This window comes from Danio rerio, chromosome 24, assembly GCF_049306965.1.
Source record: "Danio rerio strain Tuebingen ecotype United States chromosome 24, GRCz12tu, whole genome shotgun sequence".
In the NCBI taxonomy this organism is placed as follows: Eukaryota; Metazoa; Chordata; class Actinopteri; order Cypriniformes; family Danionidae; genus Danio; species Danio rerio.
In genome coordinates this window covers 9,598,793-9,623,364 of record NC_133199.1, presented here as the reverse complement: position 1 = coordinate 9,623,364, position 24,572 = coordinate 9,598,793, and the positions used below count along the sequence as shown (strand labels likewise).

The following is a 24,572-nucleotide window of genomic DNA, read 5'->3' as shown; positions in this document are numbered from 1 at the left end:
TGCCTTTAGCAACGGATTTGCGGATGTGTACACTTACACTACAACTCAGTGTATCAGGTGTGCGGATGAAGCTAGTGGTGCGCCCTCAGAAAGCGCGAGAAGCAAAACAAACTTTTTATTCCCCACTGAGTTCTAAATCTAAAGTATTTCACTTGAAGCGGCGCCACGGTGTTGTTGTGGAAGCATCTTCCAGTGTTTCTGCATCCCCGGCTTCCTGCACTGCTTCAACTTTAGCTACCAGCTCCAAAAGTGGTGAGAAAAGCATTGCAAATTTTTTTCCATGCGCAACAGTTTTGTGCGCTCTACGCCAATAACGGATGTTACTGCATTGTTCATCTGCAAAGATATTCAGCCTAGTGTCACGGAGAACGAAGGTTTTAAACACCTCCTCCTGTTAATTTGTATTTAATTATATTTTTATTAGCCTGTTGTTTACAGTGACAGTGATGTTTCAAAGCAGCATAACACTGCTAGTTCACGACCTTAAGTTTTGAATAATCAGTGGCAAAATATCTTTGTAAAACTTGTTTTCATAGTTGAAAAGTTATATCACAGTTCTTGTTGTGCAATGGTAAACCTTTATGTTGAAAGAGTTCAAATATATATATATATATATATATTTTAATATATATTGCACTTATACATTCTGTTTATCTTGAAAATACTTAAATAATATTTGCTATATGTTCTAAAATGGCCCTCTATTGTAAACTGACACTCTGGCTCTGAGAGAAAAGCCAGTTTGTAAAAAAAAAAGTCTTGGTTTTGCTTGGTTAATAAATAATCAAACTCATTCAATGGCACAGCATCCTCTTTCACATAATCTCATAAACTTGATCTAATTAGTTAGTGCTGAATTATCGCATTGTATCGTGATATGGGTGTGAATCGTATCGTGTTTTATCGCAATATGTCACAAATGTATCCCTAATATATCGGATCGTATTCTTTGTATCGAGATGTGTATCGGATCGGCATTATGGCTTAGATGCCCAACCCTAATATATACGCATGCGCTTGATTTAGAAATATAAGTCAGTATTTACTGTGCAAAACTCAGGTGAGACTTTCAAAGAAAAGTGGAAGTCTCTTGAAGTCAAGTTCACTATAAGTCCACCATAATAGTAACCATGGGTGTGTAATTATTTATCTTTTAGATTTAGATTTTAGATATCTTTTTGATTTTGGCCTTCGCAATGACTTTAAAAAAACAACAGTCAAGATAAAATGGACATTAGGTGGTATGCCTCCCCTTTCCAAAAGTCCACATTCATCCATCCACAAAGTAAAATTCTATAAATTGACTTTTGTAGCATGAGGGATGCTTGATTTTAATGTTTTTTTTAATTTGTTTATTCATGTTTTTTAAATATGCAAAATAGAATGTGTGCTGTTCTGTTTACGCGCTCAGAGACTTTTTTCAGCTTAAGGTGCATGCATAAATTGCTGTACAAAAGTAAAAATGTGTTCAGTCTCTAAAAAAATGTTAGGTATCTAATTAGCTCTAAATCTACTCCCTTGTTATGTCACTTAATTTTTTATTCTCTCATTCTGATTTGTAGCTGAACATCCAATCGGAGTGCTCTCCTTCACTATTGACTGACATCGATTCTACATGCTGAATAGTACAACCTCCCAACATGAGCCTGACGAGAGGTGACGTGTGGAACACACCAAACAAACAGATGCTCACCGAAAGCTTGGATGTTGGCTAAGGTAAGTTTCTGCTGCCGACCTTAAATGGTCACCAAAACACAATTTCTGAGCTGTTGACTGTCATATATGTGTCCCACACGGCTGAAAACACTATTAGGACACAAATATTTCACTAAAAAGTGAAAATTGGTTGTTTTTGCATTATTTTGAGCAAATTCGTACTTCCGTTTTGAAACTAACTTTTGAAGCTGTGTCACGGCCATGAGCGTGTATTTCAGCGTGTAGACTGGCTGTCTGTACCTGGGAGTACCTTATTAAGTGTCTGAGTGTGTTGCATTAATTCAGGAATATGACTTGTTTCAAACCAATTAGCGCGCTCTGTTGTGAATGCGGTGCAACTTCATTAATATGCATGATAGCTTCCAGGACCTGATACAGTGTTCAGACGGCAGAGAAATGCTGCGTTGTGTTGCCAAGCGGGAGAACATGAATTGTTTGGAGTTATGGGTCATCAATGTTGCTTTTATAATTTGCTGCAGTGAAGGTTTTGTTTTTATTTTCCCTCTCTGAGAGCGCAGCTGGACTCACAAGTGGATTACAGTGCACATGACACACCGTAGAAATACGTGCCCAAGGAACATTTTTTACCTGAGAGCTTTTTTTTCATCTTGAAATGGTGAAATCTGGATTTGCCGCTCGTCTTCTTTTAATAAACGCGCAGATCCAGTTGGTGTTGATTTGTCCTGTGTCTACAGATTTGGCAAGTAAGCGATCAGTGGTCTTTGTTTGTTTATTCAGAGGCAAAGTCATTTAGTATCGTCAGCAGTACTCTTTTAGTGTTTAAAGACGGACCTTAGTCAAATGATTTCTAAGTTAATAAAGTTTACCATACGTTAACATCACTAGAATATTATGGACTGAAAAATCCGCTGTAAATGCTGCTCTCCCGAGTGTAAACGTGTAAGCAACCCAACCAAACTTACCGTCGTGGAGGATTTTCGCTGCATTTTGTGACAGGAATAACACACACGGCTTTCTGACGCTACCTACCGAGTGCATCTAAGTTACCAAGAAATGCGGAGGCATTTTTTTCTCTCATTCGCTGTGCGGTAACAAACATTGCATGGAAGATGCACGCTTCCAGCAATTCCTCGAAACAAATACCTTGTTTTTCAGGAGGGGCATGAATGAAATTCCTGAATGAAAGAGCCAAACTGCAGTTAAAGTCCACCATTTAATAATTTGGCAAATAATTTGAATACTAATGTCCATGTAAACTCAGTCACTGTCTTTCTCCTCTGCGTCTGTGTTTTTGTTTTGCCTTTGTAAAAATCAGCGCGTGCCCAAATCGACACTTCCATTTTTATGCAAATTTTTACGGACCATGCCTTTTTCCCTTCTCCAACACTCCCCCCTAAACAGAGCTGGACATGCCCTCTTTCCTGACATTTTCCAAAGTAGAGGTGTGAAAACACGATGCTGAAACAGGGGGGTTTCATGGCCCTTTAAGCTTGGTGTGTCCCAGGGTTTGAGCAGTAACAAAGCATTCGCTTGTAAGGCCTCTTGTCAGGTACGTTAGATTACATTTGTTTTGCCTATATATGTTTTTTTTTTACTCTAAAACTGTCTAAAAGTCAATGACTTGCATTAAATGAATCACCAAATACCACAGTTATAGCTAAAAATCTCCTTAAATGTACTACTGAAGAATCTTGAATGGCCTGAGGGTGAATAAATTACTGACAAATGTACATTTTAGGTGAACTATCCCTTTAAGTCATAAATACATACAGTAGAAGCCCACAGTGAAGAAACTCTCTTTTACACAAGAAAAGAGGAGTGATTATGTTACAGCTACCCTGCCTTTGTCATTCAGTGCTATTGTGTTATGGTTGAAGATGAGTGTGTTTTTGTGTCTGTTTAGGCCTCTAAGCACCTGGTTGTTTTACAGTGACCGTGTTTATAGTCGTGTTTGGGCCTCTGGGATGTATATTTCGATGCTGTCGGCGCATTCTGTAGCAGAGTTCTGGCGCTGAGAAGCTGCAGCACGTTTTGCCGCTAACAACCGCTTTCGAGCCTCCGTTCGCTGGGAACCTTCCAGAGACCGATCTCTCACTAGCAGCATGGGACCCTTCCCCGGCTTCCTGGGTACCGGAGGGGGCACGCGCCTCTCCTGGACATCAATGACAAATCTGTTAGCTTCTTGACTGTTATATCTGTGACTTCTTGATGTAATGCAACACAGCTAAAGCATGCAAACGCAGGGTCATCTGCTGGGTCATTTGCAATATTTAGTGCCAGGCATTAGCCAAATATATTAAGCAAGAGCTCAAGGGTGGCAGGGCCATTTTTGTCAGCTAGGTTTAACCCATTTGTCGTGAGGTGAACGGGACCACTGGGGGAGAACAGCATGCAGCGTGCAATTTGGTAGCATCATCTGAAAACCAGTTCACTGTCAAACACAGAACACAAATTAATAAGACAATGAGCAAAACATATAATACAATAGCACATGCAATTAAGAAAATTACATAAACATTTAAACAAAATGCAACATATAATAAAGTAGACACCATTTTCTACTAAAAGCTGAAAACAGGATTATGCTAACATAGCTGTCGTCTAAGCGAACACTTAAGAGTCAGAGTAAATGCCATATTTAAAGGTGCAGTAGGTGATTGTCTTCAGAATTATTATTTTTTTTGTGCTAGTTGAAAGTCTCTTCACATTCCAATAGTAATGATTAAAGTTCATTCATTTTCTTGTCGGCTTAGTCCCTTTATTAATACGGGGTCGCCACAGCAGAATAAACCGCCAACTTATCTAGCATGTTTTTACGCAGCGGATGTCCTTCCAGCTGCAACCCATCTCTGAGAAACATCAACATCCACACATACTCATACACTATAGACAATTTACTTAAATGATCTAGTGAGTTGTTTACTGTCATCTTCAGGGTGCACATTCGTGATACCAGGAGGCGTGGCTTTGGACTGCAGGGGAGAAACTGTGTTTTCAAAGCTATTATGCTAATGGTTGCATTGAGCTGTGGCGCATTTGCTATTTACATGGCAAACTTTGTAAGTGGAAAAACTGAACGCTTCACTAGCGAGAAAACTGTTAAACAAACAATCTGCGCGATGATAAAGAACGATCCTCCTCCATTTAGCCCTTTTACGTTCTCTTTAATTTTACTCTTAATTCCTTTACTTTCGTGAACAGGAAAAAAGGTTTGTACGCACACTACTAAAGACATCCATTTGGCCACATATTTAATTTAGTTTGTTAAGTGCAAAGATTTGTTTCAAAATAATAATAAAAAAAATTGTTTTAATTTTCAGCAAACTAATAAATAATCAATATTAACGAGGTGTGGACAGTTATGCCCAAATGCATGTCTTATTCTTATGGTGATGAAGACATCTCCTAAACCCGACAGGTGGACAAATCTAAAAAAAAATGTTTATCAAAACAAATATGCCAATTAACATGAAAATTGGGTTGAGCTGATCTTAAAATAGCAACAAATCACGCCATACATATCTAGCGCTTTATTGCACCGGGTGTATGATAAGGCCCAATGTATCTTGGCTTGCCACTTGTGATTGGATGACCAAAAACATGCAAACAAAATTATAATTGATATTTGCTGTCTCAAAGTTATGCATGATTTTAAAAGACACAATCAGACGACCTGAAAATAATTACTACTGTTCTACTTTTGTAGCATTTTGTGGCGTTTTTTTTTTAACTTGATGTCATCAGGCTCCATTTAGGGCAACATTGCAATTCCTCAACTCCCCTTTTGCATCCCACAGAAAGTCACATAAATTTGGAACAGTAAATAATGACAGAATTATTATTTTGGGGGAAATGTTCAAGAATGAGCAGACAGCACATCCACCCTCCTGAGGCTTGTTACTGTTCGCGTCAAATTAAATATTGCTTCTACTCTGACATATCCAACAGCAACAACAAACCAATCAAGCAGCTTAAGCATGCAGAAAAATGACATTACATAAATGACTCAATGGTATTCTTAGCCATTGTTTAGAGAGTGTGTAATGCATCTGGATTTGTAATGCACCTTCCTCTCAGAAGGATCCAGCGCTCTCCAGTTGTTAGCTTTCAGCTGGTGGAGCTCGTCAAACTTCAGACTGATGTTCTCAATGGACAGCTGCAGCATATCCCAGAATCCTGCCAGATCCTGAGACATGGGCCGCGGGTGGGCATTGGGATTCTGACAGCCAGAGAATAGAGCACACACAAAACATCTGTTAACTTGGGGGGGGAGACAAATGACATAATGCCTAAAAATATCTAACTGATTTAGCTTAATTTAGTGTTACTAAGAAAGCCACTAAAGGGGTGGAGCCTCTAATGGTGAATTTCCACTGAGTGGTATGGTACGGGTATGGCACATAGGCTTGCGTTTTCAAGGCTAAAAGGGTACCAATGGTACTCTTTTGGTGGGCATGGTGTACGACAGAAAGTTTAAGTTGACGTCGTTCTCGCTCGAGGAAATGTCAAAGTAAAAGCTGTACAGGTTGCTCACATATCGTATGAGAAGCACTTCCCACCAAAAAGATGCTTTATACACATAAATACTTGTGTTTAAATGTTCATCACTAACCTTTCTATGAACATTATTTGATTTTAACTGCAGATCAATGCAAAATGGCCTACTGTAACGTCTGCAATTATAAAAAATAAATGAATAAATGGAACATATATGAACACATACAGACCTTTACAGTCTCCGATATAATACCAATTACAGATAAACTGCACACAGCACACATTTAGTCCTTATTGGGTTCAAAAACAACATGCAACATATAGCCCACAGTCAGTGCAAACCTCTCATCTGTATCTTTAAACTTCACCAGCACATGCAACCTCAGTTAGAAAGTAATTCTGTCATTCCGAATTCATAATAGTCCAAAAGGTGATAAGAGTTAAACATGGCGGTTTGTTCATGAGTTTTAGGTTGCTGAAACAGTTATTTGCTCCTTTGTTTTTCCCGGCTTCTTCTTTGTTTTTTCGCATGCCACTCTTGCGTTTGTCGGATGGATCAGATGTCAGAAGCACTTTAATAATCACACGCTCATTATTATCATCAGCTCTATAATAATATTAACACTATTTCAAATCTAGACAAATGGCGAATGCACATGAGAAAGCGAAAACGCTTGCACTTTAGTACCTTTTTGACAGTGGAAATGGCTATAAAAGCCATACCGTACCACTCAGTGGAAAGAGGCCATAAGTACCACTCTGATATTCTGCTTCATACATACCAAGTTTTCTTCACAAAGATCCCGGAACTGCTGAAATTTCTGCGCCATCAGCAATTGTGCACTGCCCACCGCACTGCGAATCTTTCCAAGGACTAAACAGACAAAACAATTAAAAAAGACAAAATTCAACAGCTTTAGTAAAACAAAAGTGTGTTAAAAATTGATATCCTTTATGAGAAATGATATGCAACAGCTCAGTGTCTGTGTGCGTTTGTGTTGCAAAAGCTCAGACGGCCGGTTAATGTTTAAATGCTATCTCTTTGAAGCTTGAAGGGGGTCATAAATATCTAAGCCTTGGGAACCCAAATGCAGGAACCGGAGGAGTAGGGGGGAGTGTTTACCATGCACACCAAACAAACACCCGCCAAAGCAAATGAGCCTCACACACACACACTCACTCACTCACTCACACACAGAGAACTAGAGTTTGATGTAAAAAGATAGATTGAGAGTGAAAGAGGGTAAACAGCATATCAGATTACCAAACAAGGGCGAATTCTCTTAAAGGAAGCTAATGTTTGCCATGCGAGGGTCATATAAAGGCTTTCACCGTGGCCTGAGGAGAAACTGCAGCGTGTCTCTGCGGATTGGAGCCATGAGGCGGTTTAAACAGAGATCTGACGAAATGAACTCGCTCTGTTTAACATATGCAGCAGCGAGAGACCATATGGCAAACAATGCGCTGTCGTAGGACATGGGGATTAGCATCTTTTATGTATTCGGGGAAAGAAGGAAGGGTTGAGGAAGAGAGAGAGAGAGAGAGAGTGGAAGGAGACAGATTTAGAAACTGAGAAAATAGTGAGAACGAAGCAGCGAATGAACGAGGGAGATGGGTGGCTCCCTGCTGGTAGAAATGTCTGGTATGCGCGAGGGAGACAGACAGGAGATAGATGAACAAGCAGGCTTTGTGACTGACATGAAGACGGTCACTGCGTCCGGTCTGTGTGTGTGTGTGTGTGCTCGAAGGAAAAGGCGGGAAGTGGGAGATTAAGAAACGGGGGCGGCCGGAGGTAACCAGACTGTGAAATGACCTTGTACGCTTGTGATTTTGCTGAAGTGGCTTATTATTCTCTAAATGATACAAAGTGCTACAAATTAGCATAAATAACACCTGCAAAGTTAACACTGAAAGTTCAGTCGAAAGAGAGGGAATTTCTTTTACAGAATTAATTTGTAAGGTCAGCAGCAGACATCTGGTAGAGAATACAAGAAGTTGCTTCTCTAGAGTTTGTGATGTTAAAAACCCTCAAATTTGCATCAGATCAGAACACACTGGGTCAGCTGTCCAATCTGAGGGAGGGTCTTCACAGGAGTAGGAAGTTAACAGTGCAGAGTGAAAGTGCATGAACGTTACAGTGTAGCCCATAAACACAATCAAGCCTTCAAAAAGAGCTGACTGATCACTCCATTTAAAGACTACCTTGAAAATAAAATAGCAGAATAGGAAATTCAATGATGGTTGAATCAATGATGCTGTTCATTACTAAGCTAAATTATTTAAACTAACTTAAAATCAATCCTATAGTAAGTTTCCTACCAGGCAATAATACATGTGGAATCAGTGGTGCATTTAGAACATTCAAATCTTCCAAAGAATGGGCGATAAATTGAAAATTCTAGAAACTAAATGTTTCTGAATTGAATATTGTAAATGAGTCTGTAATCCTGAAAAAGCAGCTGAATTTATTTTCTCTAAATGATTCTTTAATGCCCAAAGAAGCAGTTTTATCAAATATTCTGAGTATTTAATTCATCTTTTTTTTTTCTGTAGCACTTTTACAATGTAGATTGTGTCAGCATTTATTGTTCTAAATATCATTGAGTAGATTATTCTAAATGAGTCTATACTTCTAAAATGCAGATGTATTAAATATTCTAATTGAATCTTTAATGCCAACAAAGCAGTTGAATAAAATTTTCGTAATGAGTATTTAATGTCCTAAATGCAGTTGAACTGATTATTCTAAGAGTTTACAATCACCCGTTACTTTATTAGGTACACCTGTCCAACTGCTCAATAACACAAATTTCTAATCAGCCAATCACATGGCAGCAACTCAATGCATTTATGGTCAAGACGATCTGCTGCAGTACAAACCGAGCATTGGGAATGGGGAAGAAGGGGGATTTAAGTGACTTTGAATGTGGCATGGTTGTTAGACCAGCTGATCTAGATCTGGCACCAAGTATTTTAGAAAATGCTGATCTACTAGGATTTTCACGCAGGACCATCTCTAGGGTGGTTTTCCACTTTTTAGAAGTGAAAATATCCAGTGAGCGGCAGTTCTGTGGGCGCAAATGCCTTGTTGATTCCAGAGTTCAGAGGGGAATGGCCAGAAGACCACATCAGGTGCCACTCCTGTCAGCTAAGAACAGGAAACCAAGGCTTCAATTAACACAGGCTCACCAAAATTGGACAATTGAAGATTAGAAAAACATTGCCTGGTCTGATGAGTCTCTGGCCCCGTTTACACTAATGAGTTTTAGTTTGAAAACGCATAAGTTTTGCTACGGTTACGCCATCCGTCCACACTACGCCGGAGTTCTCGAGCGCCCGGAGTTCTCGAGAAGCCGTTTTCATTCTGAAACGCTGCTGCTCCGTCTCAGTGTGGATGATGGAAAACGGAGACATCTGAAAACAGAGGCGGGGCTGCAGACATGAGCGTCATCTTCACTGTGTGGATATTTATAACAAAACAGAGCCGATAACAACTGTCTCCTTTCAATTTCAGTAAAAATACGAAACACACCCTCTCTTTTGCTGAATATCAGTTTTAATAATCGATAATGGCCATTATAAAAGTATAACATACAATAAGTTTATACATTATAGGAAATAAAGGCAAGCGATCAGTCAATATACAGAATGTACGTGCTTACATTAATCATTACCTTATCTTTGCGCTCAGCCAAAACACGTTACCTGAGAACAAGTAATAGATTCCAATGACCAAAGTCAGGGAACATGTTGTTAAAGACAACAATATGAATGAAATATCCCGTTTAATAAATATAGTGAGATTAGATCCAGCAGGAGATGCTTGATGAGAAGTCCGACTAGCACAGCTCTCATCTGGGTAGATGGGCTGCAGCGCTTGCCAAAGAGTGTGTGTGTGGTCACGTGATGTGCGTTTTCAGCGTTTTGGTGTGGACGAAGAGCTGTTCAGAAACGCTGGGTAAAACGCGAGTGTGGACGCTGATCATTTTCATTCTAAAACGCCGTTTTAAAACTAAAACGCACTAGTGTAAACGGGGCCTCTGTTTCTGCTGCGATATTTAGATGGTAGGGTCAGAATTTGGCATCAACAACATGAAAGCATGGATCTAAGCATCGTATCGGTTAAGGCTGGTGGTGGTGGTGGTGAATGGTGAAAAGTCTTGACACACTTTGGGCTCATTAGTACCAATTGAGCATTGTGTCAATGCCACAGTCTACCTGAGCATTGTTGCAGACCATGTCCATTCCTTTATGACCACAGTGTACCCATTTTCTGATGGCTACTTAATGCCCCATGCTATAAAGCACGAACCATCTCAGAATGGTTTCTTGAACAGCACAATGAGTTCAACTTGTTGAATCTATGCCACAAAGGATTAAGGCAGTTCTGAAGGCAAAAGGGGGTCCAATCCGATACTAGTAAGGTGTACCTAATAAAGTGGCTGGTGAGTGTGTATTCTAAAAAGTAGTTGAATCGAATATTTTAAACAATTTTTTTATGCAAGAAAGCATTTGAATAAATATTCCACATGGTCTGTATTCCTCAAAATCTATTCAACTGTTTTTATTTCTAAACAAGTCTTTAATACCCCCAAAAAGTTGCATAAAATATTTTAAATGAGTCTTTAATACCTAAAAGCAGTCAAATAAAATTATTCTTGTGATTTCTTTAATTCCTGAAATGCAGTAGAATAAAACATTTTAAATAATGTGACCTATAATGCACAGTAAATCATCAGTCTGTATTTACGGCCTATTTAGAGCGATGATGTCATAGTTACTCACTGTCTTCCGGTAGCTCGTTCTCTCGCTCATCCTGCTCCATCTGCATGCACCAGCCCTCCATCCTCTCCACCTCTGCCTGCAGCAGCTTCAGAAACCAGTGTCCATCCTGCAGACACACAGAGCCCGACAGTCCACCTGCATATTCCTCCTCCGTGGCTCCATCCATCCAGGGGTCTGGTGGGGGCAGTATGGAGGGGTCGAAGTCCATGTCACTGTACTCATCCTGGACACAGGCATGGTAGTGGTTCCCTGATCCCTGAATGCTGACGGTGGAAGTGGCCGCGTCTCGGGATGACTGGTGGACAATGGGGCCCTGGTGGGATTGTTTTAACTGGTCATCGGCAAGACCCTCCAGAAGGTCAAGATCAGCTTGAACGGCAGTGGTGACGCTGTTGGAGCGTGTGACTCTACGGTAGCTAAAAAGAAAAGATGAATGGCATTAAAATCAGTTGTTCAAATAATGGTGATAAAACTTTAGAATCGCACCATTAAAAATAATGTAAGCTACAAAAAATGTGCATCACAAAGTGAAGATTTACAAACTAATTTCGAGAGGAGCATGTGATATGATTGGTCGCCATCCATGATCATTAGTAAGCCAATCAGATATATTCAAACTCACTTTAAATAGCCTGTCAAGTATTACTCCCTTATCTTAGTTTTTTGAAAGATCCCCCCCCCCCATCTCCCCCTTTTCCTCTTTTACCAGAGTGAGGTCTCGAGAACTACCTGATCTCTTAGCACCCCTTACATGCTCATCGACCAGGTGGGAGCCCTGGGGTCAATTATCTCAGAGTTAAGGGTTCCCTTCCAGGACAGCATGCCAAACCCGCCATTAATGTCGAGCAATATCAAAGTGTGAACAAATTTATACAAAATACAAAATTTATACAAAATATGTATCAATAAAGCTCTTAAAGCTTTCAAAACCTTGCTTTTGTACGATCTTTAATGCCATTTAAATCAAGTATTTTATGCTTACCAAAACTTCAACAATTTGATTAAAGAATACAGTAAAACCTATAATATTGTGAAATGTTGTTGTTGTTGTTGTTGTTGTTGTTGTTGTTGTATACAGACACACACAGTTGAAGTCAGAACTATTAGCCCCCCTAAATTATTAGACCGCTTGTTTATTTTTTCCCCAATTGTTGTTTAAGGGAGAGAAGATTTTTTCCAACACATTTCTAAACAATCATTTTAATAACTCATCTCTAATAACTGATTTATTTTATCTTTGCCATGATGACAGTAAATAATATTTGACTATATATTTTTCAAGACACTTCTATACAGCTTAAAGTGACGTTAAAGGCTTAACTAGGTTAATTAAGTTGCCCAGGCAGGTTAGGGTAATTAGGCAAGTTATTGTAAAACAGTGGTTTGTTCAGTAGATTATCGAGAAAAAATATAGCTTAAAGGGGCTAATAATTTTGTCCCTAAAATGGTTCATAAAAAATTCTAAACTGCTTTTATTCTAGCCGGAATAAAACAAATAAGAGTTTCTCCAGAAGAAAAAATATTATCAGACATACTGTGAAAATGTGCTTGCTCTGTTAAACATCATTTGGGAAAAATTTCAAAAAGAAGAAAAAAAAAATAGAAAGGGGCTAATAATTCTGACTTCAACTGTATCTGTATATATAGTAATATATTAATGTGATGGGAAAGCTGAATTCAGTATTCAATGTCATATGATTTTTCAACCTTGTTTCTCTTTGGGGGCTTTCACACTTGGTTCGAATGCCTGGTCTGAACCCACGTTCGATAGCCCCCCCTCCGCTGATTTGTGTCCATATTGTCTTTGTTCCTTCTGAAACCCGGTACACTTGTGTCATCAAGCTGCTGTTTTGTGTACAGCTGTTGCTAGGTGACGGCCACGAAAGCAAAGCGCCAAAATGGATATTACTGCATATCACGGTTGTTTGATATGCCTTTTTCTGAAACTTTTGCTTTTGTTATCGACTCCCCATCCCTAGCTAGTCCACAAGCAGGCCTGCATGGGATTAATGTGGGCTTCAGTCACACAGAGCTCGTAGCGGTGGGCCATACCTGGGCTAGCCCGCACCGGGCCTGTTTAAATTTGTTGTGGGCTTGCCATAGACAGCGGTGCCAGCAAAAAGCCAGCACAGGCCCTGCACAAGCATGTGTGTACAAATAAACACTAAATTAATACATTTATAAAAGCAGCGAAAGGCATTTCATTTTCTTTAACAAAACATCCTTGCTAGTTAAAGAGATGATATTGTAAACGAATGTAGCACACACACAGCTCTTCTCCAGCCGGAATAGAGAGGGATAACATATCAAAGTGATCTGGCTTAGATCTGATACTCTGTATTTGCCTGGTGTGTGTGTGTGTGTGTGTGTGTGTGTGTGTGTGTGTGTGTGTGTGTGTGTGTGTGTGTGTGTGTGTGTGTGTGTGTGTGTGTGTGTGTGTGTGTGTGTGTGTGTGTGTGTGTGTGTGTGTGTGTGTTGGAGATGTTGGACACCTGCTCTATTCAGGTGCAGTGAAGCACACTGACATCTCTCACCATACCCTGAGTGTGTCTCAGTGCATCTGAGCGACTGAATTTTGGCTTTATTGGAAGGCACAACAAAAGAAACGATAGCGCACGCAGGCCATAAATAGCAAAGGTTTCTTTTATCTTTTTTGTGGACTTAGCAATCAGTATTTTCTGTGTCTGTTCTTCTGCACTACATTTGTTTTCCATTACAGAGCGCTTTAGATAGTCGGCGTGTGTGTGTCAGAGAGGCCTGTTTCATATCTGCTAACTACTTCCTGTAGAATGGAAGAGAGACAAATAAAGAGTGCAAGACAGTAAGAGAGAGAGAAAAGAGTATTCATTTCTTTTTCCGCTCACATGGTAGTAATCATTCCCTTCTGTAAATCATATCAGAAGAAAGTATTTGTGTGTGTGTGCGTGTGCGTGCGTGCGTGTATGTGTGTGTGTGTGTGTGTGTGTGTGTGTGTGTGTGTGTGTGTGTGTGATTGTGGTTCTCATGTTCACAGTTAAATGTAACTGGAAGACTTTTTTTCTTTCTTTTTTTTTTTTTTGTTTTTTTTTTTACAGAAGGTTCCTTTTACATCCCAGAATATCTGGACATTTATAAAAGATATAGAGAGGTATGAATTAGAAGGCAAAATCAAACCAAACTGAAGAAATGTAAATGACAAACATTATGCTAAAACCGTTTTAAGTATTTAAACATTGTTCATGTTTCTTTGACCTCCACTTGCTAAAAAAAAAAGTCACACTGATATCAATTTACTGGTGTACCATGACTGGAAGCTCAGTCATTCAGGTTAAATCTGGATATTCCATTAAGTATGAGATATTCTGTGCACAAAGTGAATGTGGTGTTTTAGTGTGAAACTAACTGATGGTGGACTGAGTGCTTTACAAATTAACCAAAGCTCTATCTCTGTCTGTCTGTCTGTCTATTTGCCATCCATCCATCCATCTCTTTCTCAGTCTGTCTATTTGTCTTGGTCTGTCTGTCTACATTGTCTATTCTTCATCCATCCATCCATCCATCCATCTCTTTCTCAGTCTGTCTATTTGTCTCGGTCTGTCTGTCTGTCTGTCTACATTGTCTATTCTCCATCCAGCCATCCATGTCTATTTTCCATCCCTGTCTGTCTGTCTGTCTGTCTGTCTGTCTGTCTGTCTGTCTATCTGTCTATCTGTCTATCTATCTATCTATCTATCTATCTATCTATCTATCTATCTATCTATCTATCTATCTATCTATCTATCTATCTATCTATCTATCTATCTATCTATCTATCTATCTATCTATCTATCGTGTCTGTATCCGTGACCTTAGCAGCAATTCACAAAAAATGCAATCTTTGCATCTGAAAAGCACTCAGAAGTGGTTCTGCCATGTTGCTGTTGTCAAGCCAACTTGGTACACAGAACCTCAGAACTCTTGGCCCACCTTTTGAGTTCTTCTGATTCATCCATTGCTGTGTAACTGTCATTTAATTAATACCACTCCTTGTAAAGTTGAAGCTGTTTAAGTTTAATTATAGTCTAATTATAAAGTTTTTTTTTTTCGTCTGCTTATTTGATTCTTTTGCATCACAAGTAGCTTTCCTGCTCTGTAGCAAACACTTCTGCCTGTTCAAAATCAACAGAAAACGCAAGAACTAGGGATTTGTTATGGTTTCTGTTGTGTTGTGACCCCAAGACCGAGGTACACATAGAACCGTGACCTCTGTGTACTGTCTTAATGATATCTGTCTGTCTGTCTGTCTGTCTGTCTGTCTGTCTGTCGGAGCTTAACAGTTCATCCTTAATCTCTATGTTATCACACATGTCTAACCTGTTGTAGTTCACTCAGAAAGAAAAGAAGCCAGGAGTAAGTGGTTTGGGACACTGCCACAGGGCAGGACAACTCATTCCTTAATTTCCTTCATTCCTACCGCACCGAGGAGAAGGAAAAGAGTGTATGACGTGCTAAAGGAGTCTCTGCATACAGTTCAATGGCTCTGACTTCAGCAGTTAACAAGAGCAGACCTGTGCTAGGAGAGCTGAGTGTGTGTGCTGGTGTTTTACAGCTGTATTCCCCTCTCAGTTACAAAGGCATGCTTCAGCAAAGTCCAAATACCGGCAACCTGTGTGGGGGTGTGTGTGCGCGCATTATGTGTGTCTCTTTCTCACCGTCTAGGAATCTACTGCCCTCAACTCCTCAATGCTGGCAGTTACTGGCCACGGCCTTCTCTATACATGTATACACACATGTTTTAGCCGATATTTCAATAGTCAAAACCTAGATATCTAACATCTACATAAGTACAGCCCCCTACAAAAACGGCACCTTAAACACTCACGAAACTGTCGGCATAAGTAACAACTATGTGCATCTTGCACACAGTAATGTATACAGAAACAAGAATGGTTAACCAACAACATATTAGCATGTTGCTAAACTAACAACTGGTAGTTTTTTAAATTAACTTTAAATACCTGTTTAATACTAATCAGCATTGAATACAGTGTACAATGTTAACTTTAAATACTTATTTTTAATACTAATCAGTTTTGAATAAAATGTTAACCAACATTAACATTGAGATAAGATTCTGATTGGTTTAATGCACGTTATGCTAAAAACACACCCATAACTCATTAAGAGTATAAGGGCCTACTCAGACTATGCCATCCGTACCGTGCCCAGGCCCGTTTCCCGGATCGTTTGAGAAGTGTGAGTGCGCTGAATTGGGCTCAAGCACGGTTCACTTAGCCGGCCCTGGCCCGGTTGGAAGAGGTGGGCCTGAGCGTGGTTCACTAGGGCTTTGGCGCGGTACGCTTGTGTGTGAGTGCAAATTGCGCCAAAGCCCGAAACTGAAAGCGAGACGTGAGTTTTAAGGGACTGTTTCATATGGATTTATCAATCATTCTTACTGTTCAGTGAACACAAACTGCCGTAGTTTATTAAAGACGCAAACTCCACACTTCACGACAACTGTGCACCTTCAGCAGACCCCCTCATTCCTGCAGCACGAGAGCATTATGACTGTTTATGATCGCCAAAAGTGGCGGATCTGTTCGGCGAAATATCTAAATGCGTGTCACCGCATCCCTAAGGACTGTTTGGCGAAATATTTGACTGCATGTCACTGCATATCACACGATATAACAGTTGCCTCGAACCGGGCCAAAGCGTGCTTGTCCCCCCTCCCGTCTCCCCCGACGGCCCGCGTTCACACCATATCGGGCCTCGGCACGCTTGCGTCATCGCTGCTGCGCTGTTCAGTGAGAAGCGCTCTCTATGGCAAGCCCTTTTAGCATTTAAATCTTTGTTCTGACTCCATAAATATATTTAGAGATATCTCTAATTATATTTTGACTAGTCATAATTATAATTCCACTACTCAGAATGACAATTAGAGATATCTGCAATTATTGTACTAGTACTAGTACGGAATCAGATTGGAGATATCTGCAAATATATTATGACTAGTCATATTCCTCCAAACAGCCCCTTGAGTTCTCGTCTTTAATAAACTAACTTTACGGCAGTTTGCGATCACTGAACAGTAAGAATGATTAATAAATCCATATGAAACAGCCCCTTAAAGTCACATCTCGCTTTCAGTTTCGGGCTTTGGCGCGTTTCGCACTAACACACAAGCGTACCGCGCCAAAGCCCAAGTGATCCGCGCCCAGGCACACCTCTTCCAAACGGGCCAGGGCTGGCCAAGTGAACCGTGCTTGAGCCCGATTCAGCGCACTCACACTTCTCAAACGATCCGGGAAACGGGCCTGGGCACGGTACGGATGGCATAGTGTGAGTAGGCCCTGAATTTTGCGTGTCACCAGAACCACATAATTGAAAACAACCTGATAAAAGTCCCATGTGGATCTGAACAGTCTGTGTTTTCAGCCTGGACTTTCACAGGATCTCTATTTACACTTCACTGGACCAGACAGATCAACTGACCTAGAACATAACTGACCTTTTGTAAAACAACTGTTTACACACAGTATGCAAGTGCGAATGCAAGACATTTGTTCTGGCATTTGATCTGTACTCCCAGACAGCCCTACGAGATGGTGTTTTTTACGAGGCTTCGGCTGAACCTGTGGCTGAACTTTAAGGGAAAGCCCACAGACACTGAGCATCTCTCTCTTTCACTCTACCTCCTCCTGAGGTTATTTCCCTCCCTCTCTCCACAGGGTGCTAAAACAGTGACATATGAGGGTGTGCGAGCCAGAGAAAGCAGGAGAGAAGTGAGACAGGGGGTCGATACTTGACCATGTCTGTGACCCAGCAGCCTGCCTGATTCATAATGGGCACAGCAACAGATGGCCATGCGTCGCACACACACACAGACGCACACATGCACGTACAAACACCCGCATACACACCCACACAGAGCAGCTGTCTCGCTGCCTCCCACCCCTTCAGGAGGCCCCAGTGTCCAAACCACCATGATAGGGACAGCTGTGTGTGTGAAATAGAGACAGAGAGAATGGGAGTGTCTTTGTCACAGGAGCATGTGCTTGAAATGACAACTCTCTCTCTCTCTCTTTCACTTTCTTCTCTCTCTCTCTCCTGTTACAGTTTTAATTCTTCAGGAACATTCATACTCACTGTATTCGCATCTGTATCATGTTTTCATTTACATTGTGTTATTTGTATGAGCACATGATGGGAGGTGGGTGTTATGGGATATGTTTCTGGTGTGACAGAGAGAGAGAGTGAGAGAAAGAGAGAGCGAGAGTGAGTGGGTGTGGATAAACATACCTTCTCTCTTCCTCTACTTGAATGCCGACCGACTGAAACTTACAGTGCACTTCTGATTGGTTGGGTTCCTCTGGACCGTCCACCTAAAGGCAGACACACATTCAACATGGATTGAATATTCAAAGGTTTTAGTTAGATTACAACAGTGTGCTTGCTGTTTTTACAGTAATCAATCAAGTTTATCAGTTCACTGTAGTTAATACTACATTATGCTGTTGCATTCATTACCAATTGTAAATACTAATATATACAGTATAATACTCTTTACTATATGATTCAAAAAACACTATTAGTATTTACAAAAAAAACAATTAATTTTATATTATTTGTATAAGATTTGGATATTATAAGTATTTGTAATGTTAAGCTGTATTAAAAAATGTTACAGATATAAAGATGTGTATCAACCGCTACTGCCCATGTGTCTACCATTTTTTTTTTTTAACATGTAGTTTTTAGTTTTATATTTAATTCATTTTTAAAAAGAGGAAATTACAGTCAAAAATACAATTGCTCATTTTTGTGACAACCTAATTATGTTCAATCCCCTTTAATTTCTAAAATAATGAGTTAAAGCAATTGCTGCATGTTGTCTCAAAACAAATCGATTGTGTGGAACCCAGCATTTTTACAGTGTAGTTTGGCTGTACTGCTCAGACAACTTGTTGTGAAATATTAAATGCAAAATCAGGAAGAAACATAAGTGCCCAAGTGTCTACCATTCTTTTACAATCTTATATTTGGTTTTCTATGAAATTTTGTTTTTAAAATAGGGGCATTACACTCGAATTATGATTGCTGTTTGTTTAAACTACTTATTTAAAATGAGCTAAAACTACACGTGTTTTTTTTTTTTTGCGACAACTTAATTATTTTGTTAAATCACATTTCTACAAAATAATAGGTTAACATAATTCTGTCATCAGCATAATTTTACAGTAGTTTGCCTGTACTGCTCAGACAAAATGCAAAACATTAACACTAGAACCATTGAGGCCGTTATTTTGACGTTTTTTCATGTTTGCAATTTAATATATAATAATAATAATAATTTATAATAATTTTTTTTATATATAAAACATAATTTCCTGATGTATAGTAAATATGTGAGCATTTCATTTTGACAGTTATTTTATTAAATTAAAAAACATAAAAGAGGCACTGATTATTTCTACCTTGTATTACCATAGCGGCCAAAATGACTGCATAAATTTTTTTCTTTAAATATGAATATTCAAAGCTTAATTTTAATATCTCAACAGAAGCTTTGAATGTAAATATGATGTGACAATATGATGTCTTGAGTGAACGGTCAGAATCCACAGCAGAATATGGTAAATGAGACAAGTGATTTGACATGATGCATATATGTGCATTAAACATATTCAGCAGTTTACATGTTACATGTGTAATATTTTTAGTTGTTTAATTTCTAAGGTTAATATATTTAACTGTTCTTTGGTTACATATGAAATATTGAAAATAAGAGCTATTTTATAGATTTGGTCTATAAGTCTGGGTCAAGGAGTAATAAAATACATGCGCATATATATATATATATATATATATATATATATATATATATATATATATATATATATATATATATATATATATATATATATATATATACATATATATATATATAATAAGGACATTTGTCTTTTTTCCAGCGAAACCCTGGAAGGACTGTTAAACTAAGAAAACATACATTTTAAACGACCTTAGGCCCCTTTGGGCTGAATAAATCATATTATATTTAAAGCTAAATTTTAATATCTCAACAGATCATTATGGTAATTCTAGTAGTGATAGAAATCAGGTAGTTCCATTGTTAAATCCGACAGTGAACCGAAGAGCTGAGTGGTATGATATGATGCATAAATGTGCATTAAACACTTATATTCATCAGTTTACAAATTTTTGTTTCTTCATTACAAACTTACACATTGTCTGTTGCCTTATTACAAACATAAGTGACAAATTTCACAATATACACGTTAAACCATTCACTCCAGGATTTTGCCATTGCTGAATTTATCTTAAAATCAAGTAAACTCCGCTTTTTTTTTTTTTTTCTAAATTTTGTGGATCTAGGTTTTTATTTTATTTGTTTATTTATTTATTTATTTATTTGAAATGCTGTGGATTTTCTGCAAATTCAGGGTATAGATGCTTTCTATGACATCATCATGACACTGATTCACCCTTAACATGTGGACCTAAAAAAAAATTGTGGGCATTTTAAATTTACTTGAATATTTTTATTTGTTTCATTCTTAATATGTTAATGAGTTTAATTGTTATTTGGTTACATATAAAATATGGAAATGAAGTGCTATTTTATAGATTTGGTCTATAAGTCTATGTCCAGGATTAATAAAAAAATATTTTAATAAAGACTTTTATTTGTGGTATAAATTTACAGCAAATCTGTATGATGCAAAATGTCACAAATATTGCTGCAAATTTTAAGAAAAGCTGCAGCAAAATCAGTGATTTTTAGGTAGTAAAAGTCAGAAAAACGTCTGGCGGACTGTTAAACCAACAAAACATACATTTTAAATGACCTTATGCCTCTTTGGGAGGGAGTGCTGAATAAATCATATTAAAATTAAGCTTTGAACATAATATCTCAACAGATCACTGTGGTAATTCTAGTAGTTATAGAAATTAGGTAGTTCCATTGTTAAATCTGACCGTGAACCATGAAAAAAAATTGTAAATCATGGTTATCCTGGTAAGAATCGTGATATTAGGTCTTTGCCCTATCATCCAGCACTAATGTTACCAAACAGGCATTGCAGATGTGAGTGCACACGGCCAACCTGAATCCCTATGGACAGGCTCTTCCTGAGGGCGTCTCTCTTAGCGTCCTCTGAGATATGCGTTACACTAGAGGTGGCGGTGGCTGTGGTGATGGTGATGGTGCTGTTGGTCACATGCTGGCTGGCCGGCCCGTGGACTTGAGCATTTGCTGCCTCGATGGCTGCCGTCAGGGCCTTCATGCTATCGATGCTCTCTGTGGAGTTGCTGAGACCAGACTGAACGGCTGCCAAGGCCCGGTTAGCAGGCCCAGCACCGGTCAGCTCATTGTAGGCATCCTGGGCTGATTCTGTGCTGCTCTGGGCTGTTATAGAGATGTAGGGTCTGGTGGGCGTTGACCTGGGCGGGACGGGGGGCGGGGTTTTCTTGTAGGTGGTTATACATGATGATACTGCGGAAGAGGAGAAAGGGACAGGTTAGCAAGTCAAGATTTGGACAACACAGAAACACATTCTTGTGGATAGTTTAATGTGGTATAGGCTTATAGACGGGATTAATCGCTGAAGCTTTTATCACTGTACTCGCATCAAGGCAGGGGTCACCAACATGGTAGCCCACGAGGATCACGTGATTTGTTTCATGATTGGATAAATAATAAATAAATAAATAAATAATAAAATATTATGATTTGATAAATAAATATTATGATTGAATGAATAAATATAAATAGTTTTTTAATCGTTAATATACTTTTTTTTAATTAAATACAATTAAATAAGCACAATAATAATAGTTTTAATAATAAACTAAATGAGTAAAGTAGCTAAATGTGATGTATTTCATGATCGAATGAATAAAATAAATAAATAAATAAATATTGTAATAAATACATATGATTTAATAACTATTATATTTTATTGCATTTAATATAAAATGTGTTACTGTTATTAAGTACAGTTAAATAATAATAATAATAATAATAATAATAATAATAAACCAAGCAAAAAAAGCAGCTGTTTGATGTTTCATGATTGGATAAATAAATAAATAAATAAATAAATAAATAAATAAATAAATAATTCTGATTTCATAAATTAATTAATTAAATAATATTATGATTGAATAAATACATAATTTGATTATATAAAATAGTTAATAAATAAATAAATAAATAATATTTTTAATAACATTTTTAATGCCTGAAAACCTTAACAATAAGTGTATTAGATTAGCATTGTTATGTCAGGCTCCAGTAGAGCACGTTTATAGTCGAGCACAGTGAAGTACAACAGGACTTTGGCATCACTGTCCTAAAATCATCCATCTATTTCTGCTCTCTCTGTTCTTCCTGCCTGTGTTACTTGGAATAGCACAGCTGCTGGAGAAGACTAAACAGTGTGTGTGTGTGTGTGTGTGTGTGTGTGTGTGTGTGTGTGTGTGTGTGTGTGTGTGTTCAGAGACTAAACAGTGGCAGTCCATTTTCTTACAGCTCCCTCATTTCCTGCTTTTGGCAGGAGCAGGTTAGCGCAGGCCCAGACATACACACACACAAACACACATGAAGGGAGCGGATTAGATTGTCAGATCTCTCTTTTGCTTTATGACATCTGAGCGTGCGAGAGAGGGTGTGTGCCAAAGCGCGTCTGTTTTAGATTATAGCACTGTAAGCAGATCATGCGCCGTCTTTTAACAACACACAAGAAGGGATGTGGAACAGGTTTGTTACTGTTCCGTGTGTCTGAATCGGTGTAAACTGGGTCACAGAGCATGTGGAAAGTAGGCCAGATGCTCTCTTTAAGGCAAGACGCTGCAGGTGAACAGGGTAAAACATAATAGTATTAAAATGTATCAACATACTTCACAAGTTGATGGATTACATTAGGAAGTGTAAACAATTTCTGTATCGGTGGCTCAGTGTTTAGCACAGTCACCTTACAGCAAGAAGGTCGCTGGTTCGAGTCCCGGCTGGGTCAGTTGGCATTTTGTTTGGAGTTTGCATGTTCTCCCTGTGTTGGCGTGGGTTTCCTACGGGTGCTCCAGTTTCCCCCACAGTCCAAAGACATGTGCTATAAGGGGAATTGAATAAACTAAATTGGCTGGAGTGTATGTGTATGAATGAGTGTGTATGAATGTTTCCCAGTACTGGGTTGGAGCTTAGAAGGGCATCTGCTGTGTAAAAACATGCTGGATAAGTTGGTGGTGATGAATAAAGAGACTAAGCCGAAGAAAAAATGAATGAATGAGTGAATGAATAAAACAAGCAAATTAGGCATTCTTTGTTGAAATATGCACTAATTTGCATATATTCTATTTACAAAACTCAGAAGTCAGGTTACAAAATATATTTTTTTTACATAGTTAACATGAAATCTTTTAACAGTAAAAATAAATATTTTTGTGACTAATTAAACAAAATATATAATTTCTGAAAAAAAAATTCATGTAATCTTTGTAAAAAAATAAAATCAAGATTTTGTAACCTGACATATTTTACCTGACATATATATATTTTGTGTGACTAATTGAACAAAATGGATGAATATGAACATATTCCTATAATAATTTTTTTTTTTTTTAAATAAATAATTTTATATAAATTGATATAAAAAACTCTAAAAAAAAAAAAAAAAAAATTAATTGTTTGTTTTTAAAACAAGTAACAGGTTATGCTCGGAAGAAATCAGAAATACAATTAAAAATGCTGTAAAATTCTGAAATAATATTATAATTTGAAATAACTGTTTTCTGATTAAATTAAAATTAAAATGTTCTATTTGTGGATTGTTGAATTTTCAGTCTTATAAATCGAGTCTTTAGTGTCACAGGATCTTTCAGAAATCATTCTAATACAATTATCAAATGTTTTTTTTTTTCCAAACATAACATTTACAGGACATTTTGATACACTTTTATATAAGAAATGTACCATTTTATAGACATGGTCAATAAGATTTGCTGCAGTTCAAACCAAGCATCAGAATGGGGATTTTGAACGCGGCATGGTTGATTTCAGAAACTGCTGATCTACTGAGAATTTTATACACAACCATCTCTAGGATTTACAGAGAATGGTCCGAAAAAAGAGAGAGTTCTGTGGCCACAAATGCCTTGTTGATGCCAGAGGTCAAAGGAGAATAGTCAGACTGGTTCAAGCTGATAGAAAGGCAACAGTAACACACATAACCACTCGTTACAACCGAGCAGTAGAGCATCTCTGAACGCACAACACAGCCAACCTTGAAGTGGTTGAACTGTCAGCTGTAGCTTATAAGAGCAAGAAACTGAGGCTACAGTTTCAGAACAAAAAACTCATACAAAGAATCACTCAAAAGTGTTTGTAGGTACGACCCTTTATATTAGGTCAAAAAAAAAGAAAAAAAAAAAAGAACAGAAAATCTTTAAACCTTCATGCATGTAAAAGATGTCTTTGCCTGTCGAGTCTTTTTAAACGCTGTGTATGCTTGTTCTCACCTGTGTGTGTGTGTGAGCCTGTGTCATGTGTCAAAACGTGTGTGTTCTCTGACCCACCCAGTTCTGCGGTTTATTTCTAAAGCCTTTCCTCTCGCTCTCTTCTGTGACAAAAGGCA

The 24,572-nt window shown here is 38.3% G+C and overlaps 1 protein-coding gene and 1 long non-coding RNA gene across 33 annotated transcripts in view; one reads left to right on the top strand and one right to left on the bottom strand.

Annotated features, from left to right (window-relative positions):
* Positions 1-24,572, top strand: part of LOC141380822 (uncharacterized) — an 81,717-nt gene that overhangs the window by 14,978 nt on the left and 42,167 nt on the right. The window contains exon 2 of the long non-coding RNA XR_012399714.1: positions 1,563-1,716. This is a non-coding gene — a long non-coding RNA (uncharacterized lncRNA). The remainder of the gene's footprint in view (positions 1-1,562; positions 1,717-24,572) is intronic.
* The window catches only part of dlgap1b (discs, large (Drosophila) homolog-associated protein 1b), a 235,535-nt gene continuing 213,046 nt past the window's right edge, over positions 2,084-24,572 (bottom strand). For 16 of the 32 annotated variants that reach the window (XM_073941562.1, XM_073941566.1, XM_073941580.1 and 13 more), the window contains 6 exons: positions 21,048-21,436; positions 18,220-18,302; positions 10,960-11,375; positions 6,957-7,048; positions 5,744-5,896; positions 2,084-4,108 (listed from right to left, as the gene is read on the bottom strand). In XM_073941562.1, coding sequence (XP_073797663.1) covers positions 4,106-4,108; positions 5,744-5,896; positions 6,957-7,048; positions 10,960-11,375; positions 18,220-18,302; positions 21,048-21,436 — 1,136 coding nt within the window. In that variant the 3' untranslated portion in view covers positions 2,084-4,105. Of the gene's footprint in view, positions 4,109-5,743; positions 5,897-6,956; positions 7,049-10,959; positions 11,376-14,029; positions 16,616-17,519; positions 18,303-21,047; positions 21,437-24,572 lie in introns of those variants that run through there. The other 16 variants (XM_073941556.1, XM_073941559.1, XM_073941570.1 and 13 more) reach the window with 2 other exon arrangements.